At 46.8% G+C, this 26,110-nt stretch overlaps 1 protein-coding gene and 1 long non-coding RNA gene across 2 annotated transcripts; one reads left to right on the top strand and one right to left on the bottom strand.

Moving 5' to 3' along the window:
* Nucleotides 1–1,284: 1,284 nt before the first annotated feature.
* Nucleotides 1,285–24,636, bottom strand: LOC310891926 (olfactory receptor 14C36-like). Its single transcript, XM_083854147.1, has 3 exons — nt 20,402–24,636; nt 2,627–2,689; nt 1,285–2,468 (listed from the first exon to the last, which is right to left on the bottom strand). The coding sequence occupies exon 3, from the start codon at nt 2,261–2,263 to the stop codon at nt 1,415–1,417; it is 849 nt and encodes a 282-aa protein (XP_083710273.1). The 5' UTR covers nt 2,264–2,468; nt 2,627–2,689; nt 20,402–24,636; the 3' UTR covers nt 1,285–1,414.
* On the top strand, nt 8,953–15,010 carry LOC310891923. Its single transcript, XR_014577781.1, has 2 exons — nt 8,953–9,608; nt 12,729–15,010. It is a non-coding gene; the product is annotated as an uncharacterized lncRNA (long non-coding RNA).
* Nucleotides 24,637–26,110: the final 1,474 nt, after the last annotated feature.

Genomic DNA, 26,110 nt, shown 5'->3' with positions numbered 1-26,110 from the left:
AGCCAAGCCAATGAGTGATGTTGTTTGTGCCTCTCTGAGAGCAGATTTAAGGTGAAAAAAAAACCTTTCACTTTATTAAATCAGCAGCTGGGAGAGAGGACTGAGAGCTGGAGCAGGGGCAGAGAGTGACCATGAAGGAGCGGTGAAGACAAAGCATTACGGATTGACTGCAGCCCACACTCCCCATTCCCCTGTGTCACTTGGGAGGGAGGAGGTAGAAGAGGGTGGATGGGGGAAGGGTGGTTTTAGTTTGCTTTTAGTTTCTCACTGTTCTACTCTACTGGTGATAGGCAATAAATTACATTAGTTTCCCTATGCTGAGTCTGTTTTGCCTGTGACAGTAGCTGTTGGGTGATCTCCATGTCCTTATCTCAACCTTGAGCCTTTTTCATCATATTTTCTCCTTTTTCCTTTGAAGAGGGGGAGTGACGGAGCGGTTGTGGTAGAGTTCAGCTGTGTAGGAGGTGAGAACCACCATACTGTAATCCTGACACAGGGTCACAGCTTTGCTTTTGATGCCAGGCTTCAGGAACAATACAGGGCACTTTTCTTTCTTCAGCCACTGCCCAGGGCAGGTGATGCACCAGGAAACCATGGACATGTGGCTCTGCATGATGAGTACAAGTTAGGGTACCCACAGTCAGACCTTGTCTTGGATTAAGTGAACACCAATATTTGAGGCACCTTCCAGCCAAGCTCAGCTCCCATCTGATCTGTCCCCATCCCTCCTCTCACCTCTCCAGATGTTTCTGGCCACCTCCCAGTGCTGCTCACAGGGTCCTGAGCTGGTGGTGCTATGAGCAGATCAAGCAGGCTGTGGTGCCCTAGAGGTGACTGCACACTGGCTGTGCTGCACAGGGAGGGAAGCAGACCCAGCTGGGTTGGGATCCCTGCTGCTAATGCCCCTCACTAGGGTCAGTGGCTGCGGCACATACCTGGAATGCCTAGGGAACATTTCAGCCCAGAAAGCCAACTTTATCCTGGGCTGCAGGAAAAGAAGTGTGCCTATCAGGGTAAGGGAAGTGACTCTCTTCCTCCACTCTGTTTTTGGAAACTCCACCTGGGGTACTGCATTCAGCTCCGGGCCCCAAAACACAAAAAGGGTATGGACGTATTAGAACGAGTCCAGAGGAAGGCCACAATGATGAACAAACGTCTGGAGGAACTTTTACTATAAAGACAGCCTGAAGGGAGAGCAGCAATGAATATAAGCCATATTTTTAATAACATGATATATGCAATTGATACTGAAGATAACAACAACAATAAGGATAATGAAGCACAGAGCAGGCCTGCAAGGGAAGTCATTTGTGGAGAATGAAGGGAAATTTATCACTATTCAGAAATATCCTTGAAATCACTTTCCTAAGAGCACCCTTGAGCTCCTGGTTCCTCATGCTGTAGATAAGGGGGTTCACTGCTGGGGCACCACAGAATACAGAACTGCCACCACAAGATCCAGGGATGAGAGAGTGGTGGAGGGGGGCTTCAGGTAGGCAAATGCGCCAGTGCTAATAACCAGAGACACCACTGCCAGGTGAGGGAGGCACGTGGAAAAGGCTTTGTGCCGGCCCTGCTTAGAGGGCATCCTCAGCACGACCCTGAAGATCTGCACATAGGACACCATGATTAATACAAAACACACCAAAAAAACAAAAACACTAAATGCGAGGAGCCCGATTTCCCTTAGGTAGAAGTCAGAGCAAGAGAGCTTGAGGATCTGGGGAATTTCACAGAAGAACTGGTCCAGGGTATTTCCTCTACAGAGGGGCAGTAAAAATGTACTGGCCGTGTGCAGGACAGCATTGAGAACAGCACTGACCCAGGCAGCTCCTGCCATCTGGGCACAAGCTCTGCTGCCCAGGAGGGTCCCATAGTGCAGGGGCTTGCAGATGGCAATGTAGCGGTCATAGGACATGATAGTGAGAAGAGAATATTCTGCTGAAAAGAAAAAGAAGAAAAAAAAGACCTGTGCAGCACATCCTGAGTAGGAAATGGCCCTGGTGTCCCAGAGGGAATTGGCCATGGCTTTGGGGAGAGTGGTGGAGATGCAGCCCAGGTCGAGGAGGGCAAGGTTGAGGAGGAAGAAGTACATGGGGGTGTGGAGGCAGTGGTCACAGGCTATGGTGGTGAGGATGAGGCTGTTGCCCAGGAGGGCAGCCAGGTAGATGGCCAGGAAGAGCGTGAAGTGCAGGAGCTGCAGCTCCCACGTGTCTGCGAATGGCAGGAGGAGGAACTCAGTGATGGAGCTGCTGTTGGACATGCGCTGCCTCTTGGCCTTGAGGCCAGTCTATAAGGAAGAAAAAAACAACATTTGTGTAGACTTCTATAAGATAAAAACTAGTCAATTTCTTGTATAATGCTTATAAACTGCATCTTCCCTCTCAAGAAGACCTCTCCAAGTCCTCAGATTAACCTCAGGTTGGTGCTAGTCGAGGGTGCCACTGGAAGTAGGAGACAGTCCTGCCCTGCAACAAGAGGTAAACTGGAATATGGGGTGATCTTGGGTAAACTACACGTGATATATCAAGGAGTCTTTCATCATTGTTGCTAGAAATTCACCCAACTGCAGAACAGGGCTTGGTGGTTAATTTTTATGTATATTTTTTGTACTTGTCCTACACACCTGAGAAGTCCTTTAAGGTAGAAATCCTTGGTGTACTGCCCTCCAAGTGAAATCTTGGGGATCCTGCAAGACAAAGAGACCCATCCCTCAGGGCAGAGTGAGGACAGCTGGTGTGTCCATCCATCCTGGTCTCAGCTGCCCTGTGCGGGCACCTCTGGAGGATGGTCACACTCAGGTGTTCCCCTGAAAAGAACCTGGATGCTGCTGAGAGCAGAGGAATACAGGGTCAAAGGACAGGTCTCCAAACACTTCACCCATCTCATCGTACCTGAGGAAGATCTCAGCTCTCTGCTCTTCACCACGGACACAGAGGGATCACAGCAGCTGCCCACATACAGCCATGTAGCAGCATTTCTATGGCCTTAGGACTGATGTGTCTTCTCCATGGGGCTGCTAGGTAACACAGAGCTGCTAGGGCACAGCTGTGCCCTTGTGGAGGGCTGCTTGCAGTCCAGCAGAAGCCCCATATAAAGAGTCAAATGTCCTTAGATGTGATGTCCTGAACAGAGAGCCAGCTCATTCCAAGCCCCACAAACATTTCCCAGAGGCCCAAAACTTAGGAAGAAACATGGATATTTTTTCTTCGTGGACATATCTGAGCAACAGGAACAACATCATCAGTGTCTGAGCTGCATCTGAATTCTCATCCCCAAAACTCCAGTGAGTACAAAGCAGCTTAGAAAATTTCCATGACTTTACAGCTGGAGATCTATGCTGGATGAGAAAGGAGACCAGGGGGTTGCCCAGGGGAAGGCATGGACTGTGCAGGGATGGTAGAGAGGTGCCCAAATCCCCCCTTCCATGGTGTTTCTTGGAGCAGCTCCCTCTCACTCCCTGACCATGGCTCTGCTGCCTGGAGCTCTCCCTGCCTGCAGGTGGGTCTGCGTCCCCACGCCTCCTGCCTGCAGGTCACAGCCCCCATCCCACCCACTGGGTGCTCAGCTCAGCCCTGCAGACACCTCCTGGCAGCAGGGCTCTGCCCAGGGGCAGCTCGCTGGGGGCACGTCCTAGAGACCAGGTCACACAGACCCTGCTGACACTGCATATGAGGTGCTGGAGCTTTCTATGGGCTGAGGGGCAGGCAAGGGACGTGGTACAGGCCTTCTAATGCTTGTTGTGAAGGCTTAGGAGAGTCTGACTTCTCTTGGAAATAACGGCATCTATTGCTATTCCCACTGAGCCAAAGAAGACAAAATGGAAAGCTCAGCAGGCTCAGGAAAGCTGGGACTGAAGCTGAAATCCCCTGCCTGATCCCTTCTCTTGCAATGTCCCCTTGAATACATCAAGGTTGTGCTGCAGATCTGTGAGCAGGCTGCCCCAGGCTTCAGCCTCCCGCCAGCAGCAGGACCCTGCCCTGCCGGGGGGGTTCCTTCCACCCGCAGCTTCTCCCCGCAGCACCCTGGGCAGCTCCCCGCGCAGGCTGAGTGCTGAGCCTGGCAGGCGGCAGAGGCCCTGCCCCGGCACACAGCCCCTGGGGCACAGCAGGGACCCTGCTCTGCACCACAGCCCTGGGCACCCCTGCCTGCACCCGCGGCTTCTCCTTCCTCCAGGAGCTGCGGCTGCATTGCCCTCCAGCCAGAGACTTACCGGGGTCAGGGCTGGCAAGTGTTCTCCCCCAGCGAGCTCTGTGCATCCTGCCACTTCTGCCTGCCTTTACCCACTCTGTCTCTGCAGGCAGTGCCCCCAGCCCTGCTGTGCTGGGCAGAGGAGCTGCTCCTGGGCAGAGCTGACTCTCTGCAGCGCTGCCCGCTTGCCAGGAGCTCCCCTTGGGCCCAGGAGCCCAGCCCAGCTCGGCTAACTTCCTAATTTCCTTTGTTATCTGTTTAACCACTTTTCCATTATCATCAATTTGTAAACAACAATTAGAATCATTCAGTTTTCCACACACTCCCCCTTCTTCTGCTAGTAAATAGTCTAAGACCATTCTATGTTGAAAGATAGCATTCCTCATCTGAGTGGATTGATCAGCCAGAAGATCCAAGGCCGTCGCTGTTTGATTGGTTATGGCTTCGAGGATAGCTTGCGACCTAATTATTCGGTTCAAATTATAAATAGGTCCTCGGGCTCCTGATACCAATTCATTCGGGTTCCAGGTAGCTGGCCCATAATGCTGTGTGATTCTTTCAGGAGGCCATTCATCCTTTCCCCATTTTTGGGCACTACTCCTGGCTAAGGAAGTATCAATAGATCGTTTCATTCTGTTCAGGTCATCATATCATCTTATTCCTAAATGATTTCCTTGTGTTTGTGACAATAAAAAGAACAAGGGTCTTATGTACCCCACATAGCATATTCCCGACCAGTTTCCGGGTAGCCTCTTGTAAGCATGTTTGCCACACACCCAATAATGTCCCTTTAGGGCCCACGTCCCATTTGGAAAAGGACCATCCCATCCCTCTTTACCCTTTGGGGCGTGATAATACAGAGTGTCCTTGTTACCGAGTGGTCCTGTTACAACGTCTGCCCCGTTTGTACTTGTATATGTGCACTTCCAAGCTCCCACATTGGGTTTCCACTTACAGTCACAATTTAGTTCTCTTTGGCGGTCTGTCATATTATAAGCTGACCAGAAATGTTTAAAGAACACTCGCCTCCCATTCTCATCCTGCCATTTCCAACGATAGTCCCGCACCACATGCTGTTCCTTAGTGGTGTTATCACGCTGACAGCTCAAGATTTGACCATCGAATTGTCCCCCCGCTTGTGCTCTTGCCACAGTTTCACATCCGGATCCAAAAAATTCTCTATATGACCATTTCAGCCAAGTCCCATTTCTCAGCTGAACATGTGTGGTGTTCCATTTCCCACTACGTGCTGTACAGTTTATAGGACTACATCCAGGACCGGTACAATCATATCCGGGGGACAGAGTCCAATTGCAAATGCTTTTTCCCACTGCCACTGTTCCTGTTCTGTTCAAGCAGTATATACCCCCAGCTGACGAGTGCAACTTCCATGGGCCTCCTTCCTCTTTCCAAAATTGTGTCCCATTATGAACTTTGCTCAAATTACTGACCCACCACTTGGGTTCAACCAGGCCTGCTACCGAGGGCCAACTTTCAGTCCCCCCCCCGGTCCTCCACAAATCCAGCAGTTACTAAGGTTAAAGGCCTTGGCCACTTCCTCCCCCAAAGTGAAAAAGTTATTCCTCCATTTCTGCCCATGGCCCAATTGCCCCTGTAAAAACAATACCAGGAAGTATAGCATTTCTTATCCTTTTTCGCCGTCCAATCTTGAGAGTGTGGGAAACACCTTCCATCATGGGGTTGGGCCCGCTTTCAGAGCTTGTGTTACCATTCAGCCCTTCGGGGTGATCCAGCTCCTGGAAAAACTAATCACAATTTTATTATGGGTTTAAAAGGTTCTCATGTTATTTTTCTCAGGACAACCTGATCTTAGCGTGGGAGAAGTCCGGTCGAGGCCCTCTCTCTCGGCAGTCAATACCCATAGGGGCTGCCTCCTTCGGTAGACCATACACACCGCAGTGGAGGGTCCTACCCCGGTCTTGCCTTCTCCCTTTCCTCCCTTCGGTCTTGTTCTCTTTATCCAGTGCCCTTAATTCATGCAGAGCCTCATTGCCAGGATATTAGTTCCTCTTTAGTCTCAGTTTCAGTTCCCCAGGAGTGGACTCAACCCTCCAGGCTTCGGTAGTTATTGGTCCTTTTATTCTGGATGCATGGGTCCAACACTTTTCTGCTGTTCTCACAGCTGTTTCAGTAGTAAGTAAAACAAGGTACAGTCCCCCCCATTGAGGGTTCAATGATTCCTCTCTCCAGGTTTTTATTAAGACCTTGTCTCCTGGTTGTATCTTATGAATAGCAAATCCTAAAGGTGGTGTTTGAGTCATCATCCCAATTTCTCTTATCTCCTGTAATCTCCTTCCAATGGTAATTATATATTCCTGGATACAACAGTCCTCAACTACGTTGTTCCCTAGGGGCATTCCTTGAGAATAAGGCATACCATATAACATGTCACATGGTGATAATCCAGTCTCACTGTGTGGTTTAGTTCTTATGTTTAAAAGTGCCAATGGTAAGCATTTCGTCCAGGGCAGCTGTGTCTCGATCATTAACTTAGCCAATTGTTGTTTTATTGTTTGATTCATCCCTTCTACTTTCCCTGAGCTTTGTGGGTGCCACGGAGTGTGGTATTCCCACTGAATACCTTTCAAGGGGTACATCCTTCGAATCTTTGCGGCTGGTGTGAGTATGTTCGATTATTTCCACACAATTGTATTCCAACGGTCCTTCTTCTGGAACAGTTCCTAGAAATACTGCTGGATTTAACAGGTTAGTCGTTTCCAAGGTTATGTCATCTTGTTCAGTTAGTATTGCCTGATATTTCATCATCTGGCTGGGTGATAACCAGTGGCCCCCCCTTTTGTTCTAAAAAGGTTGTTACCATATGTGTACAAAAACTTCAATATGTTTTCCCATTCGAAGGCAAATAATTTTCTACTCTCTTTATCAAGAGGTATGCAAGAGAAGGCATCCTTTAAATCTATCACAGTAAACCATTTATATTTCTCTCTCACAGATATTAACAATGTGTAAGGATTAGCTAGTACCGGCTGAATGTCCTTTGTTATTTCATTTATTGCTCTAAGATCTTGTACAAATCTATACTCGCCATTCAGCTTCTTTACTGGAAAAATTGGAGTATTGTATTCCGATTTACATTCTTCCAGAATCTGATATTTGAGAAATTTGTCAATATTTTTCACTGTCTCCTGCCTAGTTTCTATCTTAAGTGGATATTGTTTGACTCGAACAGGTTTGGCTCCTTCCTTTAATTCCACCTTTACCAGTTGTGCCAGTTTTGACTTCCCTGGTACATCTGTTTCCCATACTGTTGGTATAACTGCATTTTCTACTTCTCTTGGAGTATTAACAAAGGGTTTATCTTTGATCATAAGGATTTGTCCTACTTTGGACTCAGGTACCTTCATTATTAATTCTCCATTCTCAAAGGTTATTGTTGCATCTAATTTGGCTAATACATCCCATCCCAAGAGTGGAATCGGGCATTCTGGTACATACAAAAATTCATGGGTTAGTTCCTTACCCCCAAAGCACAAATCAAGGGCTTGCAAGAATGGCCGTTCCTCCTCCTTCCCTGTGGCTCCAATTATTGTAGTTGTCTTAGTTCCTAATCGTCCTTTTAAACTATTTAACACTGAATATGTTGCTCCTATTACATTTACAGACTAGTTAACACAGAGAAAGAAGCTCCCGTAACCAACAAAAAATTCAAGCCTCTGTCTTCGTTTCCTAGCTTTATTTCAACTAGTGGACCTGCTAGGGTAGATGCCCCAGGTCCCCGTCATTCCTGACTGTTGTAAGTTTGTCCTGCAGCCTAAGACAATTTCTTTCTGATATCAGGGGCCGATTGCCCTGGAAAGAGGCTAGCCAATTGCCTCTGTTTGTTTTCTGAAGCCAGGTCTATTTTGTTCTCATTGCATTTCAAAATTGGTCCAAAATTCCATAGGGTTTTCTTTTGGACCTTGTTGGAACAGATTCTCAATTCCCAATTTAATCAGATTTTGGTATTTACATAATTTCCGGGGTGATTAGAGTCTCAGTAGGGGCGTAGGTCAGGGGAATGCAATCGCTGACAGTTCCCTGAGAGGTCCCATTGACAATCTGAGCTCACACAGGAACTCAGGTTGTTTTAAGAGTTAGCTGCTTTTCTGTTTCCATGACAACTCTCCCGGACCCATCATGGTCCCTGTGCCCCAGAGGGCTCACACCTGTGATGTTGAGATCTTGGCCTCAGGTTGAGGCAGAACTATTAGCGTTCCTACATCCTCTTTCCCTGCTCATTCAGCTTCAAACAGCTCTGTTAAATACTACATGCCACACAACCTTTAACACCTTCAACAACCCTTTTAACACTTCCTTTATCTTTCTCCAGCCTGTATTTTTCTAATGCCAACACCAAAGGCTCAGTCAGGGGCCAACTTAATTCCATACCCTTTTCCCTCCAAGATGCTGAAACAACTTATCAGTATACAACATTTCATCCTATTTTCCTTCTCTCCTCAAAAACAACATTAATTGCAAGACACTGTTATAGTCGATGGATCCATAAAGTGGCCATTTAGTTTATATAGTGGCCACAATTGATTGCAATACTTAGTGGAAGTCCTCTTGCTTTCTGTGCCCCCATTTCTAACAATATCCTTCCAATGTGCCAATATGCACCCAAGGAGGCTTTCTTTTGGACGTCTTTCACAGTATCACAGTATCACAGATTTCTAGGTTGGAAGAGACCTCAAGATCATCGAGTCCAACCTCCGACCTAACACTAAGTACTCTGTGATAAATTAGCGGGTGTTTGTTCATTGTCTTTAAAAGGAATTCAGAGGATCTGCTGAGAAGATAAGGTTTTGCAATTTACGACCTTGTTAAGGGGGAAGACTAAGCAAGTAGATAGTGGGGAGGGGGTGTTGGATAAACATCCTTGGTAAAACAAAGACTCTGTGAAATACTGTTTCCCGCTTCACTACCCTCCCCCTTGAACACGAGCACAACGCATGATCATTGAAAGAAAAACAACGACCCCCAACAACAAACTGCGCAGCTTCAGAAGGTCCAACAAGTCCTGACAAGCCGAAACTTGGATGCTATAAAACGGCGACACTGAAAGGGGAAAGTTGCGTGCTGTGGTGGAGCGGAGACTCCCCAGCCGCCCAGCGCTGTTTTGCTTGTGCCTGCTTACTTAATTAATAAAATATTTCTGATAGACCAAGAAATTTGTATGGTCTCACTTATAACAAATTTGGTGCCGTGACTCGGATGAAGGCGGATTGACTGGGAATCCCTCTAGGGGAGGCGCCCCGCCGATTCTGGCGGCCCCGGGAACGGGAAATCCCGCTCGAGCCCTTCACCGACGAACCCCAAATTAGGCACAAGCAAATAAAACCGGTAACCCCAAGCAATCTTTGTGCACGAAGACCGAACGAAGACCCACGGGGTGGGTAAGTATAGGCCGGTGATCCGTTCGGTTGGGGTTGGTGATCCCGGAGTGCGTCTGTGTGAGACGTCCAATTGCGGACGAAGTGAGTGCGGACCCCTCAGTAGTGCGGTTCCCACATCCCGCGAGGGACTGGGCCACGACCAGGGGGAAGCGGCTCTGTGTGTGTGTGAAGGCACTCCGGAAGATGGGACAGAAGAAGAGTAAGCCTTCTGGTCCCATGGGTGGGGTAATGCCTAGTGCTAGGTTGCCCCCTATTCCCCCAGATAGTCCACTGGGGTTAATGATTAAGAATTGGAGTGATTCCCCTTTTAGGCGGGGAAAGGATAAAGTAAAAATGATTCATTATTGTGTTGAAGTTTGGGGAGGTAGGCAAATTATTGGCCCATATTCGGGTCGTTTGAAGACTGGGTTTGCCAAGCCTTAAACATTTATGTAAGTGCAAAGGAACCTTTTTGTTTAGAGGAGAGTGAATATGCGAGCCTTTGGATTGGCTCAGAGAATCGAGTTAATCTGTACCCTCTGTACCCTTTAAAAGAAAAAGGAGGGGCAAAATTACAAATTGTGGAGCAAGAGACAAAGTACCTGGGTCACCAGTTAAGTAAGGGGACTAAGAAGTTAGACCCAGGCAGAATCAGTGGAATATTGGCTTTAGCATCCCCGCGAACTAAAAGGCAGGTACGGCAACTGTTAGGGTTGACCGGATACTGTAGACAATGGATAGAAGATTATAGTGGAAAGGTTAAATTTTTATATAACAAGCTGAATAAGGATGGATTACTCAAATGGACAAAAGAAGATGAGGAACGACTGAACAACTTAAAGGAGGAACTAGTACGCCCCCCCCAGTGTTAAGCTTACCAGATTTAAGGAGGCTGTTTCGTTTTTTTTGTGAACAGCGCAGAAGGCACAGCATACGGAGTGCTGGCCCAAGAATGGGCAGGGAGTAAAAAAAAAAAAAAAAAACAAAAAAAAAAAACCTGTGGCCTATTTGTCTAAATTATTGGATCCGGTTAGCCGGGGCTGGCCAAACTGTTTGCAGGTAGTGGTAGCTGCTGCCTTGTTAGTGGAAGAAGCACAGAAGATCACTTTTGGGGGGGAAATCAAAGTAATATCTCTACACAATATATGCGGGGTACTGCAACAGAAGGCAGAGAAATGGATCACTGACGCCAGATTATTAAAATATGAAGGAATTTTGATTTCCTCTCCAAAATTAACCTTAGGAACAACCTCCCTACAGAACCCTGCTCAATTTCTTTATGGGGAACCAAATGAGTCCTTAGGACATGATTGCCTCCGAAATATAGAAGAGCAAACGAAATTGAGACCTGATCTAGAGGAGGTGGAATTACCCATCGGTGAACAGATATATGTGGATGGTTCCTCGAGAGTAGTCGAGGGAAAGCAAAAATCAGGATAGGCGTTAGTAAACGAGAAAACATTTGAGATAGTGGAATCTGGACCTTTGAGTCCTAGCTGGTCTGCCCAAGCTTGCGAGCTATATGCCATATTGCAGGCCCTAAAATTGTTGAAAAATAAAAGCGGTACAATATATACAGATTCAAAATATGCTTATGGGGTAGTACATATATTTGGTAAAATATGGAAAGAAAGGGGGCTCATCAATTCACAAGGAAAGGGTTTAATACATCAGGAATTGATTACCCAGGTTTTACAAGCTATCAGAGAGCCCAAAGAAATTGCTGTAGTACATATAAAAGGGCATCAAAAAGGCCTCACCCCTCAGGTTAGGGGTAATAATCTAGCAGATCAGGAGGCAAAAAGGGCGGCATTAATGAGTATAAGAATTATAAGAACGAGGGAAGATTGCCCAGACTGTGGGAAATACTTAATACTTATACTTAATATATAATAATATAATAATTAATAATAATATAATATATAATAATGCTTAATATAATACTTAATACTGTGGGAAAGGCTTAAAGGAATTTCCATGTTATGATTGCTGGAGTGAATGGGGAGTTGATGGGATTGAATGCAATTGTTCTGAGGAAGAAAGCCCGCCTTATAAAAACTGCTACAAGTGCGGGCCGACTAACTCCCTCTGGTCGAATGGACACATTCCCCTCCCCTTACTCTGTTTCACTATTACAGAAGAAGACAAGATGACACAAATGGGGGTTCAAAAAAAAAAAAAAAAAAAAAAAAACAGATAAAGGGAAATGGGTACTGCCTGATGGACGGAAGTGTTACCAAAATCAGTAGCTATGAGGGTGCTACGGAGATTTCATGAACAGACGCACTGGGGTACTCAGGCGTTGGTGGATCAATTTGCCACATATTATATGTGTATAGGGATTTATAATATAGCAAAGAGGATCGTAAATGATTGCATAACTTGTCGGAGGGTAAATGCTCAACACATGAGAAAAAGGGTCCCGGGAGGAGGACGAGAATTGGCACATCGACCTTTTGCAAAGATTCAATTAGATTTTACTGAACTTCCAAAAACGGGGCGATATAGATACTTATTAGTTATTGTAGACCACCTCACAAACTTTGTTGAAGCATTCCCTACGGCAAGGGCCACAGCTCAAACCGTGGTAAAGATATTATTAGAAAGCATCATACCCAGATACGGGGTAATAGAAGCAATTGACTCTGATCGAGGCCCACACTTTGTGTCAAAGGTATCCCGAGACACGATGAAGGCTCTGGGAATTAAATGGGAATATCACACTCCCTGGCATCCTCAGAGTTCGGGAAAGGTAGAACGAATGAATGGTGAAATTAAAAAGCAACTAACAAAGCTTATGATAGAGACTAAAACCTCCTGGGTGAAATGTTTACTGCTTGCACTATTGAATATCCGGACATAGCCCCGAGCCGATGTCGGAATCTCACCTTTTGAAAGGCTGTATGGTATGCCTTATGATTTAGAGATGCCATCTGATCACCCCCAGGTACAGGATATCCAATTAAAACCTTATTTAATACAGCTTATGAACCGACGGAGGGAGTTGCAAGCGAAAGGCTTGGTGGCTAGATATAGCAATCCATAGGATACAACCTGGAGATAGGGTTCTAATTAAGACATGGAAAGAAACGTCTTTAACACCACGGTGGGGAGGCTCCTATGTTGTTTTACTTATCACAGAGACGGCTATCCGGACGGCTGAGAAGGGGTGAACGCATGCCAGTCGTGTGAAAGGACCGATCCAGAAAAGCAAATGGGAAGCGGTCGCAGGCCCTGATGACTTAAAGCTCACGTTGGAAGGAACTCGATAAGTATGGTCTAACTGTCTATGTATCGTAAAAAAAAAAAAAAAAAGGAGGAAAGGGGACCCTGTTTGGTCAGAAAAAGGTCGCGGTTACCTGAGAAACTCCCCTGAAGAACACTGCTGCTGCCAAGAAGAACTTGCACCTTGTAGTTCGCTGCAACCGAACTGACAAGCGAGGCAGAGAGTGAAACGGTGGGGAATTACGTGGCCAGGTAAAGAACTCTGGAAAATGGGCCCTAGCCATTTTTTTTTGCGATACATAGTAATGGGTACGATTGTTTACACTGTTCCTGGGTCTGCGCACCCTCACAAACCTTTTAAATGGAGCCTGATTAGATGGGAAGATCACCATGTTGTTCAGCAGATAACTACTGCTGGGGGACTGATAGGGGAGGCATCATCTATATAAAGAAGGAAGAGACTAAGAGTCCCCAACGGGTGGGACCAAATCAGAAACTGTCAGGGAGTGTTTTGAGGATTCAGCCTACACAAGCTTTTAGAATGCTAACTCCTAATAGCCCTAAACCACTGGAGGTTGCTAATAAATCAGTAAACCCGGAGTATGGGATTAGAAATGAAGGGGTGACCGGGAATAACATATGGAGAATCATGAATGCTAGTTATCAGTTGTTGAATCAACCAAATCCAGACGTGCCTAGACCTTGCTGGTTATGTCTTGATATAAGGCCCTCATATTACGACGCCATTGGGGATCTGGGAGAAACCACCCGTTCAAACGAAACCGATCCCCCACAATGCAATTGGGGAAGGGATGTAGGAATAACATTAACGGAAGTAACTGGGAATGGCAGGTGCGTAGGCACGGTCCCTGGTGAGAAGTTCCATCTATGCAATATTACAGAAAATGTTACACAATTAGACAAAGAAAAATGGTTAATACCAGCAGATAACACCAGATGGGTATGTTCATCTCTGGGGGTAACTCCATGCTTATCTTTGAAATTGTTCAACTCGTCTCATGATTTTTGTGTACAGGTAGTAATTATACCTAGGATTCTTTACCATTCTGAGGAGTATATGTACATCCAACATGCTATGGCAAAAAAACACTTAAGGAAGAGAGAGCCTATTATGGCTGTCACTTTAGCCACTCTGATGATTCTGGGGGCTGCAGGAGCCGGAACTGAAATTACCTCTCTGGTAAAACAAAGCCAAGAATTTACCTCTCTACGCATTGCTGTAGATGAGGATTTGGCCCGTATCGAGCAATCTATATCAGCTTTAGAGAAATCTGTACGACAAAATCGTAGGGGATTAGATCTGATTTTTCTACAACAAGGAGGATTGTGTGCAGCCCTACGAGAGGAGTGTTGCGTATATGCAGATCATACTGGAGTAGTAAGGGATACAATGACTAAATTGAGAGAAGGGCTAGAAAAACGAAAAATAGAAAATGAAGCCCACCAGAATTGGTATGAATCCTGGTTTAATTACTCACTTTGGCTCACTACACTGCTATCAACTATAGCAGGACCTTTGTTGCTGCTCATATTAACACTAACTTTTGTACCATGTATATTCAATCGAATAATCGCGATTGTAAAAAAAACCGATTAGAGGCAGCTCACCTTATGCTTGTGCGTGCGAAATATGAATCTCTTGAACAGGAGGAGGATGACGCAGAAACTTTAATATTGAGCAAACAAGTGCTTCAAAAATTCATCAATGAACAAAATATGTTAGAAAAAGAAAAAGGAGGGATTGTGATAAATTAGCGGGTGTTTGTTCATTGTCTTTAAAAGGAATTCAGAGGATCTGCTGAGAAGATAAGGTTTTGCAATTTACGACCTTGTTAAGGGGGAAGACTAAGCAAGTAGATAGTGGGGAGGGGGTGTTGGATAAACATCCTTGGTAAAACAAAGACTCTGTGAAATACTGTTTCCCGCTTCACTACCCTCCCCCTTGAACACGAGCACAACGCATGATCATTGAAAGAAAAACAACGACCCCCAACAACAAACTGCGCAGCTTCAGAAGGTCCAACAAGTCCTGACAAGCCGAAACTTGGATGCTATAAAACGGCGACACTGAAAGGGGAAAGTTGCGTGCTGTGGTGGAGCGGAGACTCCCCAGCCGCCCAGCGCTGTTTTGCTTGTGCCTGCTTACTTAATTAATAAAATATTTCTGATAGACCAAGAAATTTGTATGGTCTCACTTATAACATACTCCACTAAACCATATCGCTAAGCTCTACATCTAAACGTCTTTTAAAGACCTCCAGGGATGGTGACTCCACCACCTCCCTGGGCAGCCCATTCCAATGCTTAATAACCCTTTCGGGTACTTCCTAACATCCAACCTAAAACTCCCCTGTCGCAACTTTAGCCCATTCCCCCTCGTCCTGTCACCAGGCACGTGGGAGAACAGACCAACCCCCACCTCTTTACAGCCTCCTTTAAGGTAACTGTAGAGAGCGATAAGGTCGCCCCTGAGCCTCCTCTTCTCCAGGCTGAACAAGCCCAGCTCCCTCAGCCGCTCCTCGTAAGACTTGTTCTCCAGACCCCTCACCAGCTTGGTCGCCCTTCTCTGGACTCGCTCGAGCACCTCCATGTCCTTCCTGTAGCGAGGGGCCCAAAACTGAACACAGTACTCAAGGTGCGGCCTCACCAGAGCCGAGTACAGGGGCACAATCACTTCCCTAGACCTGCTGGCCACACTGCTTCTTATACAGGCCAGGATGTCTTTGGCCTTCTTGGCCACCTGGGCACACTGCTGGCTCATATTCAGCCGACTATCAACCAATACTCCCAGGTCCTTCTCCGCCAGGCAGCTTTCCAGCCACTCATCTCCCAGCCTGTAGCTCTGCTTGGGGTTGTTGCGCCCCAGGTGCAGGACCCGGCACTTGGCCTTGTTGAACTTCATACAGTTGACCTCAGCCCATCGCTCCAGCCTATTCAGATCCTCCTGCAGAGCCTTCCTGCCCTCGAGCAGATCAACACACGCACTTAGCTTGGTGTCATCTGCAAACTTACTGAGGGTGCACTGGACGCCCTCATCCAGATCATCGATAAAGATATTAAAGAGGACCGGCCCCAGTACCGAGCCCTGGGGGACACCACTAGTGACCGGCCTCCAACCAGATTTGACTCCATTCACCACAGTCTTTGTTTTGGATATTACCCATTTCGTTGATTTCCCATTCCCTTTTATTTATTTATATTAGTTACTGTCCCTTGTTTCAATTTCAATGCAAATCTTTTTATTGCAGGTTTTTACTATCTTTTCCTAATCTTATTCCCAAATGTCCCAATTCTCTGGGATTAAACTCTTCTTTCCACATACAAACGTTACTATTTCAGATTATTAATGAGCCCCATTCCAATCATAAATCCACAGGACTTTGGAAAAACACCTGAAGCACTCAGCCTTCTGTCTTCTAGACAAACAATACCACCTTTTCCACAAAATTTACATTTCAACAAGACCGAATTTCAAGCCGAATGCTAATTTTCCTCATGCACTTTGTTAGTAAGCCTACACAAAACACGGAATCACTCCTGTGTATCCGTCAAGATGGGGGTTTGAAAGGTATTGAGGCCTAAATAAATTCGCTCTCCCCCTTCTTACCAAATTCCCAGGGCTCAGGCCCGAACCACCGAAGAAGTGACTCTCCGTTCTACCACTTTGATAATCAGTCAGCCCCTCTCCCCCGATACTTGGGAAACTGACCAAACACCACCGCGAATATACCAAAACTTCTAAACTGTTACTTAGATAATGCTCCCACATTCCTCCTTGACACAGTCAAAACATTTAAGAACAAAATAGGATTACAAGATGCACCACCAGGGGTGGATTGTTAGGATATAGAGGTGGTAGGTTATCCAATGACTCCCATTCATCATCTTTTTCTTTTTCATTTTTTCCTTTTTTTTTTTCTTTTCTTCTTCAAACTTCTCGTCTGCTTTTAGTGTAAATATTGAGGCTGGAAAAGGACGTGAGGTCCTGATCCATAATCCTGCATAATCACTTTCCTCCTTGCTAAAAAGGTTCCTTTGAATTAACATGTATATTTAAGGCCTGGCAAACCCAGTCTTCAAAGGATCCGAAAACGGGCCAAAAGATATGTGGCCATTCTATCATACAATACTGAACCATTTTTAATTTACTTTTTTCCTCTTCTGGGGCCCCTATCGTTCCAATTTCTATTCATTATCCCTAATGAACTTTCTGGTGGTATGTCTGGTAATTTGCTCCCTTTTCTCTGGTCCCGGGTGTTCGACTTTGTCTGACCTATCTAGGAATTTTACTGTGGAAATTCCTAAAGCCCTTGGTTGCCTTAGTGAGAGTGTCTTGCAGGGGGTTTAGGACCCACCCACGAATCCTATAGGATCGCTTTGGTCCTTCACCGGCCAAGTCCCTCGCGGGAGATTGGAACCGCAGTTAGAAGACCTCCACAGTCACTTCGGAACTACGTTCCGTCTCAGTCACACTCTCACACACACACAGGCAACCGGATCCCACCCAACCAAACGGTATACGCCTTAAATACTTACGACTCCATCGTCTTCGTTCGGATCTTCGCGCGCAGAATTACGGGCAACATATAGTGCTGCAGCCAGCAAAGGGAGCTCATAAAAAAATCTAAATCTTTGCTTGCCCTTATTCAGATTCAAGATGGTGTTAGTCCTGACCCGACTCGAACAGGAGCCACCAAATGGTGGGGGCGCCCCTCCTAGATCAAGTCAGAATTCAGGAACCAAGACCATCCCGGACAAGCCCCCAGTTGGTATAAATGACTGAGTCCCAAATAGGACTGCAATCAAAGTTTACAATTTATTAAATGAATAGAGGCAAGCAAACAGCACTGGATGCGCCGGGAATCTCTGCTCCACCAGGACGCACCCAGCGCTGCTTGCTTGCCTCTATTCATATAATAAATTGTAAACTTTGATTGTAATCCTATTTGGGACTCAGTCATTTGTAACATCCTCATCCCCTAGAAAGCTGCACCACCACACATGCAGTGTCAGCAGGGTCTGTGTGACCTGGTCTCTAGGACATGCCCCCAGCGAGCTGCCCCTGGGCAGAGCCCTGCTGCCAGGAGGTGTCTGCAGGGCAGAGCTGAGCACCCGGTGGGTGGGATGGGGGCTGTGACCTGCAGGCAGGAGGCGTGGGGACAGAGACCCAGTTGCAGGCAGGGACAGCTGCAGACAGCAGAGCCATGGTCAGGGAGTGAGAGGGAGCTGCTCCCAGAAGCAACATGGGACAGGGGATTTGGGAACCTGCCCTGCCGATGCCTTCTTCATACAAACTCCTGAGCTTCTTTTCTCATCTAATAATAATGTCATGAGTTTCTTTTGACTAACTAGAGCTTTGGGGAGGAGAATTCGTGTGCAGCTCAAAAACTGGTGATGACGTTCCTATCTCACAGATATGCTATGAATAAAAGGCATCCATGTTTCCTCCTAACTGTTGGGTCTCTGGAAAATGCTGTGTGTGGGGAAGGAGCTGACTCTCCCTTCAGGACACCACATCTAAGGAAATTTGACTCTTTACATGGGTCTTCTGCAGGGCTGCGCGTGTCCATGCAGAAGGGCACAGCTCTGCCCTAGCAGCTCTGTGTTATCTATCCATGGAAAAGACACATCAGTCCTAAGGTCATAGAAATGTTGCTGAATGGTTGTATGTGGGCAGCTGCGATGATAGCTGTGTGTCTGTGGTGAAGAGCAGAGAGCTGAGATCCTCCTCAGATATGATGACATGGGTGAGGGGTTAAGAGATCTGCTCTTTGAACCTGGATTCCTCTGCTCTCAGCAGCATTAAGCTTCTATTCAGAGGAACACCTGAGTGTGACCTTAGCCTTGCGGGAGCTGCAGCTCCTGCACTTCGCGCTCTTCCTGGCCATCTACCTGGCTGCCCTCCTGGGCAATGGCCTCATCCTCACCGCCGTAGCCTGCGACCACCGCCTCCACACCCCCATGTACTTCTTCCTCCTCAACCTCGCCCTCCTCGACCTGGGCTGCATCTCCACCACTCTCCCCAAAGCCGTGGTCAATTCCCTCTGGGACACCAGGGCCATTTCCTACACAGGATGTGCTGCCCAGGTCTTTTTCTTTTTCTTTTTGTTTTCAGCAGAGTGTTATCTTCTCACTGTCATGTCCTACGACCGCTACGTTGCCATCTGCAAGCCCCTGCACTACGGGAGCCTCCTGGGCAGCAGAGCTTGTGCCAAGATGGCAGCAGCTGCCTGGGGCAGTGGCTTTCTCCATGCTGTGCTGCACACTGCTAATGCATTTTCTCTGACACTTTGCCAAGGCAATGCTGTGGACCAGTTCTTCTGTGAAGTTCCAAAGATCCTCAAGCTCTCCTGCTCAAACTCCTACCTCAGGGAAGTTTGGATAATTATGGTTGGATTCTGTTTAGCGTCTGGGTGTTTTGTTTTCATCGTGCTGTCCTATGTGCAGATTTTCAGGGCTGTACTGAGGATGCCCTCTGAGCAGGGACAGCTCAAAGCCTTTTCCATGTGCCTCCCTCACCTGGCCGTGGCCTCCCTGTTTCTCAGCATGACCATATTTGCCTACCTGAAGTCCCCCTCCATCTCACCATCTCTGGACCTGGTGGTGGCAGTTCTGAACTCAGTTGTGCCACCGGCATTGAACCCCCTCATCTACAGCATGAGAAACAAGGAGCTTAAGAGTGCTGTTAGGAAAGTGATTGCATGGATATTTCTGATTAGTGATAAATTTCCCCTCTGTTTACTCTCGAGGCTTTATAATATGTGTATAACAGCAGGCCAGAGTAAACTCTGTGATAGCGTCTGCCTAATAAAATTGCATCTCCCCAGTGCTCTTCTTGAAGACTTGGTTCTTCTTTCAAAGCTGGTGCCAAGACCAGGGCTGAGCAGCTGCTCCCCGAAAAGCCTGTTGCTCCACGGATAAGGCAAAGAAAAAGCTCATTCTGTGAGCTGTGAGAGACCGAGGGTAGGATTTAGGAGTAAGCTGTTGGTGTCTGATGACAGCAGAAATGGTGAACAGTCACTGAGGTACACAGCCGTGACTGTCCCACAACTGTCAGGGCAGAGGACATCCTCCAGGAAATTAATGGGGAGTTGCCTGAAGAGCCCAGGTGTTCTCCCTGAGTAGCATGTGCCTGGGGTGGTCAGTGACTGGAGCCCCACAAAGTGAGAGATCCCTTCCCTCCAGATGAAGTCTCCATAGGGAGAGTGCCAAACTTAGATGTCCACAGGCACACAAGGACTCTGCAATGCCTGGGGGATTCAGTGGGGGACCATCATGCACAAGGTGGGGAGTATGGAGAGGAATTGCTGTCATCTCCGAGGAATTACCATCAGGTGGATCTAGAAAGACAGCTGGAAACCTCTCGTGTCCTTGAAATGTTCCCTAGTCTTTCCGAGCACCTGCCACAACCATGGAACTCAGTGAGAGAGTTTGGCAGCAGTGATCCCAACCCAGCTGGGTCTACTTCTCACCCTGTGCAGCTGTGTCTGTTTGCTTCTGCCCTGCAGTTCCTAGGGCCAGCACGCATCCTTGAGACAGTTTCCCCCAAGCTATCTGTTGGCCCTTACCTCAAAAGTCACCACCGGACGAGGCTTCTCAGCTCACGTACACCTGAAGGACTGGAGTGAAGCTGTGATCACAGAAAGAGCAAGCCCTTGGATCCTTGCAACATCCTTGGATCTCTGCATGGCTGGAAGCCTCTGCAAGCCCCATGGGAAAAGAGAGCCTACTGAGAACATCCTGATGCTCCATATACCATCCCCTCAGGCCATCAAGAAAGGTCCCTCAGCCCTAAGATCCAGACCAGCTTCTTGTTGCATCAGCAACCAGGAGAAATTGCCCCAGAATACCCAACACTCTTGCGCTAGCAAGCAAATACGCCCATGTGTGTACATAAACACACCGTCTTGTACACACACACAAACGTGCACACACGGATACAGCTGAGCACACACAAACCGGTTCAACTGGGAACAGCATTTGCCCAGGGTAGGCAGTGACTGGAGCCTCACAAAGGGAGAGATCAGTCAAGCTGGAGTCACCCACAGGGACAGTACCGAATTAAGATGTCCACAGGCAAAAGATGACTCTGCAGCTCCTGTGGGATTCAGTGGGAGACAGCATGCACAAGGAAGGGAAGACACACAGGGACTGATGCTGTATAACCTGCCAGGCACCTAAGCACCGCACAGCCATTTTTTCCCCTCTCCCCTCACAGCAGGATGAATGAGAGAATTGAAAAAGCTAAAAGTGTGAGAACTCGGGGGTTCAGATAGTTAACAACTTCATAAGAAAGAAGACAAAGAAATAAACCAACAAATATAAGGGGAAAAACAAATATGAAAAAAACCACCTTCTTCTCGTATTTATAGGCATTGGTGAGATCCCTTCAGACCCTCCTCTGCTCTAGGCTAAAAACGTCCCTTATCACCCTGAGCCCGAGTAGAAACAAGCAAAACAAGGTCCCTATGTTATAAATTAGTTTTGTTAGAAATCATTCCCGACACATCGTGGGTAAGGTAGATTGAATTTCTATTTATTTGAGGAATTCAGAAAGCAGCAATAAGTAAAACAGCACTGGGCAGCCGGGGAGTCTCCTGCTCCACCAACGGCACACAACTAAGCCCGCCAGAGTCTCGATTTATAGCCTAGTAGTTCCGGGTTTAGTGGCACATCCTGGTGTCTTCCTACGACTGCGAGGCCTGTTGCTAGGGGGTCTTCGTCAGTCCTCTGGTGGTCGTGGGGATGAAGATCGTCGTCTTCCTCTGCGTTGGGGTCGTGACTTTGCTGCTGATATGTGTGTTCTCATGTGAGGTGGAATGCCATTTTGCCGTTTTTTGGAGCTGGTTTCTACTGCAATTGTTAACTTAACAGGAAATTCCTATACTTGTTTTTTTCCTTCAACAGGATATTGGGGGTATAAGCAGTTAACCGTTGTAAACCTTCCCATCAGCAATATTTAATGAACAAACAAGGCTTTACCCATTACAATCTCCCCTTTTTCTCTGTATCATTTTGTTCATTAAATCTATTTAGTTCTAATTGACTCAGGATTAATGTTTCCTCTAGTACGGGTCTATCATTTATCGATTCGTACTTTGTCCTCATAAGCATCAGATGAGCAGCCTCCAATCTACCTTTAACAATAGCTATGACTTTGTTAAGGATACAAGGACCAAACGTCAGTCCTAGGGTTAATAAAATCAGCGGGCCAACTATTGTTGACAACAGAGTGGTGAGCCACAACGAGTGATTATACCAGGACTTGTACCAGCTTTGCTGGGCCTCCCGCTCTCTTTTTCTCCTTTCCAATTCTTCTCTAAGTTTGGTCATGGTATCCCTCACAATTCCAGTATGATCAGCATATACACAGCATTCCTCCCTCAGAACGGCGCACAATCCCCCTTGTTGTAAATACAATAAATCTAGTCCTCTGCGATTCTGTAATACCCCTTCAGATAATGATCTGATAGATTTTTCGAAAGCACTAATAGATTTCTCAATTCTGGCTAAATCTTCATCCACAGCTGTTCGTAGAGAGGTGAACTCTCTGCCTTGTTTGATTAGCGAAGCAACTCCTGTGCCTACCCCTGCAACCCCCCCCAAAACCATTAGGGTAGCCACTGTCAGTGTGAAAATTGGTTCCCGTTTTGTCAAATGGTGTTCTTGACTGATCTGATTGTCATACATAAAATTCTCTGGGTGGTAGAGTATCTTTGGGATGATTATTACTTGAACACAGACCCACTGAACAAGTCCAGGGATAAACAAGGGGTAACTCCTATCTTTGAGCATACCCACCTAGCATCCTTCGCTGGTAATAACCATTCCGCTGGTTTCTTTATATTTCCGATGTTAGTTTGATTTGCACACAAGTGCATTTTATCGTGTGGGACTTGTCCCACGCATCTCCCCTTCCCAGTCACTTGGGTCATTGTTATGCCCTGACCCTCTTTCCCCCACATACATTGTGAGGGATTGGATCCATTTACCCGTCGGGCCTTCTCATTGATCCCCACAGCTTCGCAAAAGGGCAGCCTTACCCCCTAACAGAGCCAGCACCGCTCAGTCAGGTGAGGGTTGGTAGCGTTTAACAGCTGGTAGCTTACTTGCATCAATTTCCACAGGGCCCCTTCCTGGGTTCGAGCTGGGGCAGAGGTAGAAATCTATTTGGTTCAGACACAGGCTTGTGGGTGCCAGTTGACAAAGGGATGTGAGAAAACTTGGTGCACCCGCCGTAGTTACTTGGTTAATGATAACTTGGTCCTCCCACCTAATTAAACTCCATTTAAAGGGCTGGTGCGAATATCCCTGGTCGGCCCCAGCCGGACAGGGGATATTCAATAGGAGAGGTAGCGCCAACATACACCAGAAGGGCAATGTCCTTTTATAATTTTGGGGAGGCGGCTTCGAGTTATGGTGGGTACTAGGGCGGTTTATTCGGCCGGACTCCATCATCTCAAATAGGGGTGGGTACCAAATAACTCTCCCCACTGTTGTACCCCTCTGCCTCGCCCACCTACTTGGTTGCCTCAAGCAGCGGGGTTCACTTTCTTCATGGCAGCCAGGGTAATCTTCAGGGGTCTAGGTACCGATTTCCCTGTTCCAGCCACTCCCAGTCCCAGTTACTCACTCCTCCTTAGGCGCGTTACCCTTCTGATGTATGGGTCTGGGTACATTAAAGAATTTCCCTTCCCCTACTTCCCAGTTTCGTTTACAGTGAACCTGTTATTTCTTAGAGAGGGTTACCGATCATACGATTACGAATTCACTCTTCAGTCCCCTTTCGCATGGTCAGCCTCAAGTCTCTGGGTCGGCTGACCACTCTCCACCGTTCCTCCGGTATTGTTCCTTTAACTCGGCTAGCGTGAGTCCATCCTTTCTCAGCTGTCCAGACAGCTGTGTCTGTGGTAAGTAGAACAAGGTAGGGTCCTTCCCAACGAGGAGTTAAAGAGGTCTCTTTCCAGGATTTTATCAGAACCTGGTCTCCTCGTTTGATCCTGTGTATGGCCATCTCTAGAGGGGGGGTGCGTTGTACTACTCACTTTGCTGCAGGATCCCCCCTTATATTGTGAGGTGACAATACCCTCAGTTCGCCCCCAAAGGTGATTTTATGCGTTTCTTCCACCAAGAGCGCAGCTGCGACCACTGCCTGGAGACATGTGGGCCATACCCTACTCACGGGGTCCAAAAGTTTAAAGATATCCCACGGGTTTCTTTTTCCCTGCCCAGTCTTGAGTTAAGACCCTGAACACTGTCCCCTCCTTTATGTTGATAAATAGATAAAAGGGTCTCTTCACATCGGGTAAATTTAACACAGGAGCGTTCACTAAATCCATTTTTAAGTCTATCAGGCTTTGCTCATCGCTTTGGCTTCATTTCATTAATCCTTCCCCAACCAATTTCTGATACAAAAACGTCACTTTGCTAGTATAATTTTCAATCCATTGCCGACAATATCCTAACAATCCCAGCAGCTGCCTAACTTGTCTTTTGCTTTTTGGCGCTTGCAGTGACAAAATCCCATTTACTCGTTCGGGGTCTAGTTTCTTTGTGCCCTTACTTAGCCAATGTCCTAAATATTTCACCTCTTCCTCTGTAAACTGTAATTTTGACTTTGATACTTCTAGTCCCTTAAAGCTCAAGAAGTTTAGTAGCTCGATACTTTCTGTTCTGACTGCCTCCTGACTCTCTCCCGCTAACAGCAAATCATCCACATATTGGACTAAGGTTACTTCAGGATTTGGTTCATAGTTCTCTAATACTCGTTCTAATGCCTGACCGAATAGATTTGGTGATTCCGTGAATCCTTGGGGAAGCACAATCCATCTTAATTGTTGTTTCCGATGGGTTGCAGGATCTTCCCACTTGAAGGCGAAATAATCCCTGCATTCCCTTTTTAAAGGACATGCCCAAAACACACCTTTTAGGTCTATGATACTATACGTATCATTTCTGCGCTGGGGACAGCTGGCTTAGCAAAGTATGTGGGTTAGCTACTACAGGAAATCTGGTTATTGTTCTTTTGTTGACCTCCCTCAAGTCTTGGACTAGCTGATAAGAGCCATCAGGTTTCTCAATAGGCAATATAGGAGTGTTATGAGGTGACATACAAGTCTCCAGTAATCCCTGTTGTAGTAGCCTCTCGATTACTGGTTGCAGCCCCTCCCTGCCTTCTTGAGACATTGGGTATTGTTTTACCCTGATAGGAGTCTCGGGATTCCTGATAGTGACTTCAAAGGGACTAATATCTAAACGGCCTACTGATTCAGGAGAATACCACACCTCAGGGTTTATTTTTGCCTCGTCCTCTACTGTGAGGGCGTATAATTTAACCTCAATTCCTTTATTTTTCACCTCCAAATTAATTTTTAGCTTAACCATTAAGTCTCTTCCCAACAGGTTATATTCAGCTTCTAGTACTAATAAGAAGGATCCTGTGCAACTTTGGGCTGGGGTCTCTATTTCCACCCCCTTTATTACTGAGACCCTAAAGGGCTCTCCTTTTGCTCCTATCACCTGTAATTTCTCCGAGGAAAGTTGACATCCCCGGGGTACCATTTGGACAGTCGATCTTTCTGCCCCAGAGTCCACAAGGAACTCCACTTCTTGATGCTGGGGACCGAACTTCAATTTTATCAAGGACTCCGTTATACCAGAAGTCCCCAGCAGATGGAGCCCCTGACTCCCCTAATCTTCTTTAAACATTCGCTCATCTTGTAAGCGTTTTCTGCAGTCCTTTTTCATGTGTCCCTTCTTTTGGCAATAAAAACATTCTATCTGTCTTAGATCCCTCTGATCACTCTGGCTCCTCGGAGGTCTTTTTTGTGGTAGCGGAACACCCTTCGGGCGAGGGGGGGGACCCTTTTTGTCCTTCCCGGACCGCTGCCACTAGAATCCTGGCCTGCCTTTCATGAATCTCTTCTTCTCTTCGCACATATACCTTCTGAGCTTCTCTCAGCAGTTCATCCATCCCTCTATCCTGCCAATCCTCTAATTTTTCTAATTTCCACCTGATATCACCCCATGATTTTGCCACAAATTGCATTTTTAACAAGGCCTGTCCCGCTGGTGTACCAGGATGGTACCATGTACCGCTGGTGTTCCAGTCCTGGATAAAGCTGGAGGTTCTTCCTTAATCTCTCCAGCCATTCTGTGGGAGTTTCATCCTTCTTTTGATGTTCACTAAAGGCCTTATTTATATTTTGTCCTCTAGGGACTGACTCCCTTATACCTTGTACAATAATAGTCCTTAAATCCTGCATATGATCCCTATC

The sequence above is a fragment of the Anser anser genome (assembly GCF_964211835.1).
Source record: "Anser anser genome assembly, contig: HAP1_SCAFFOLD_40, whole genome shotgun sequence".
NCBI lineage: Eukaryota > Metazoa > Chordata > Aves > Anseriformes > Anatidae > Anser > Anser anser.
This window is presented reverse-complemented; position numbering and strand designations above follow the sequence as displayed.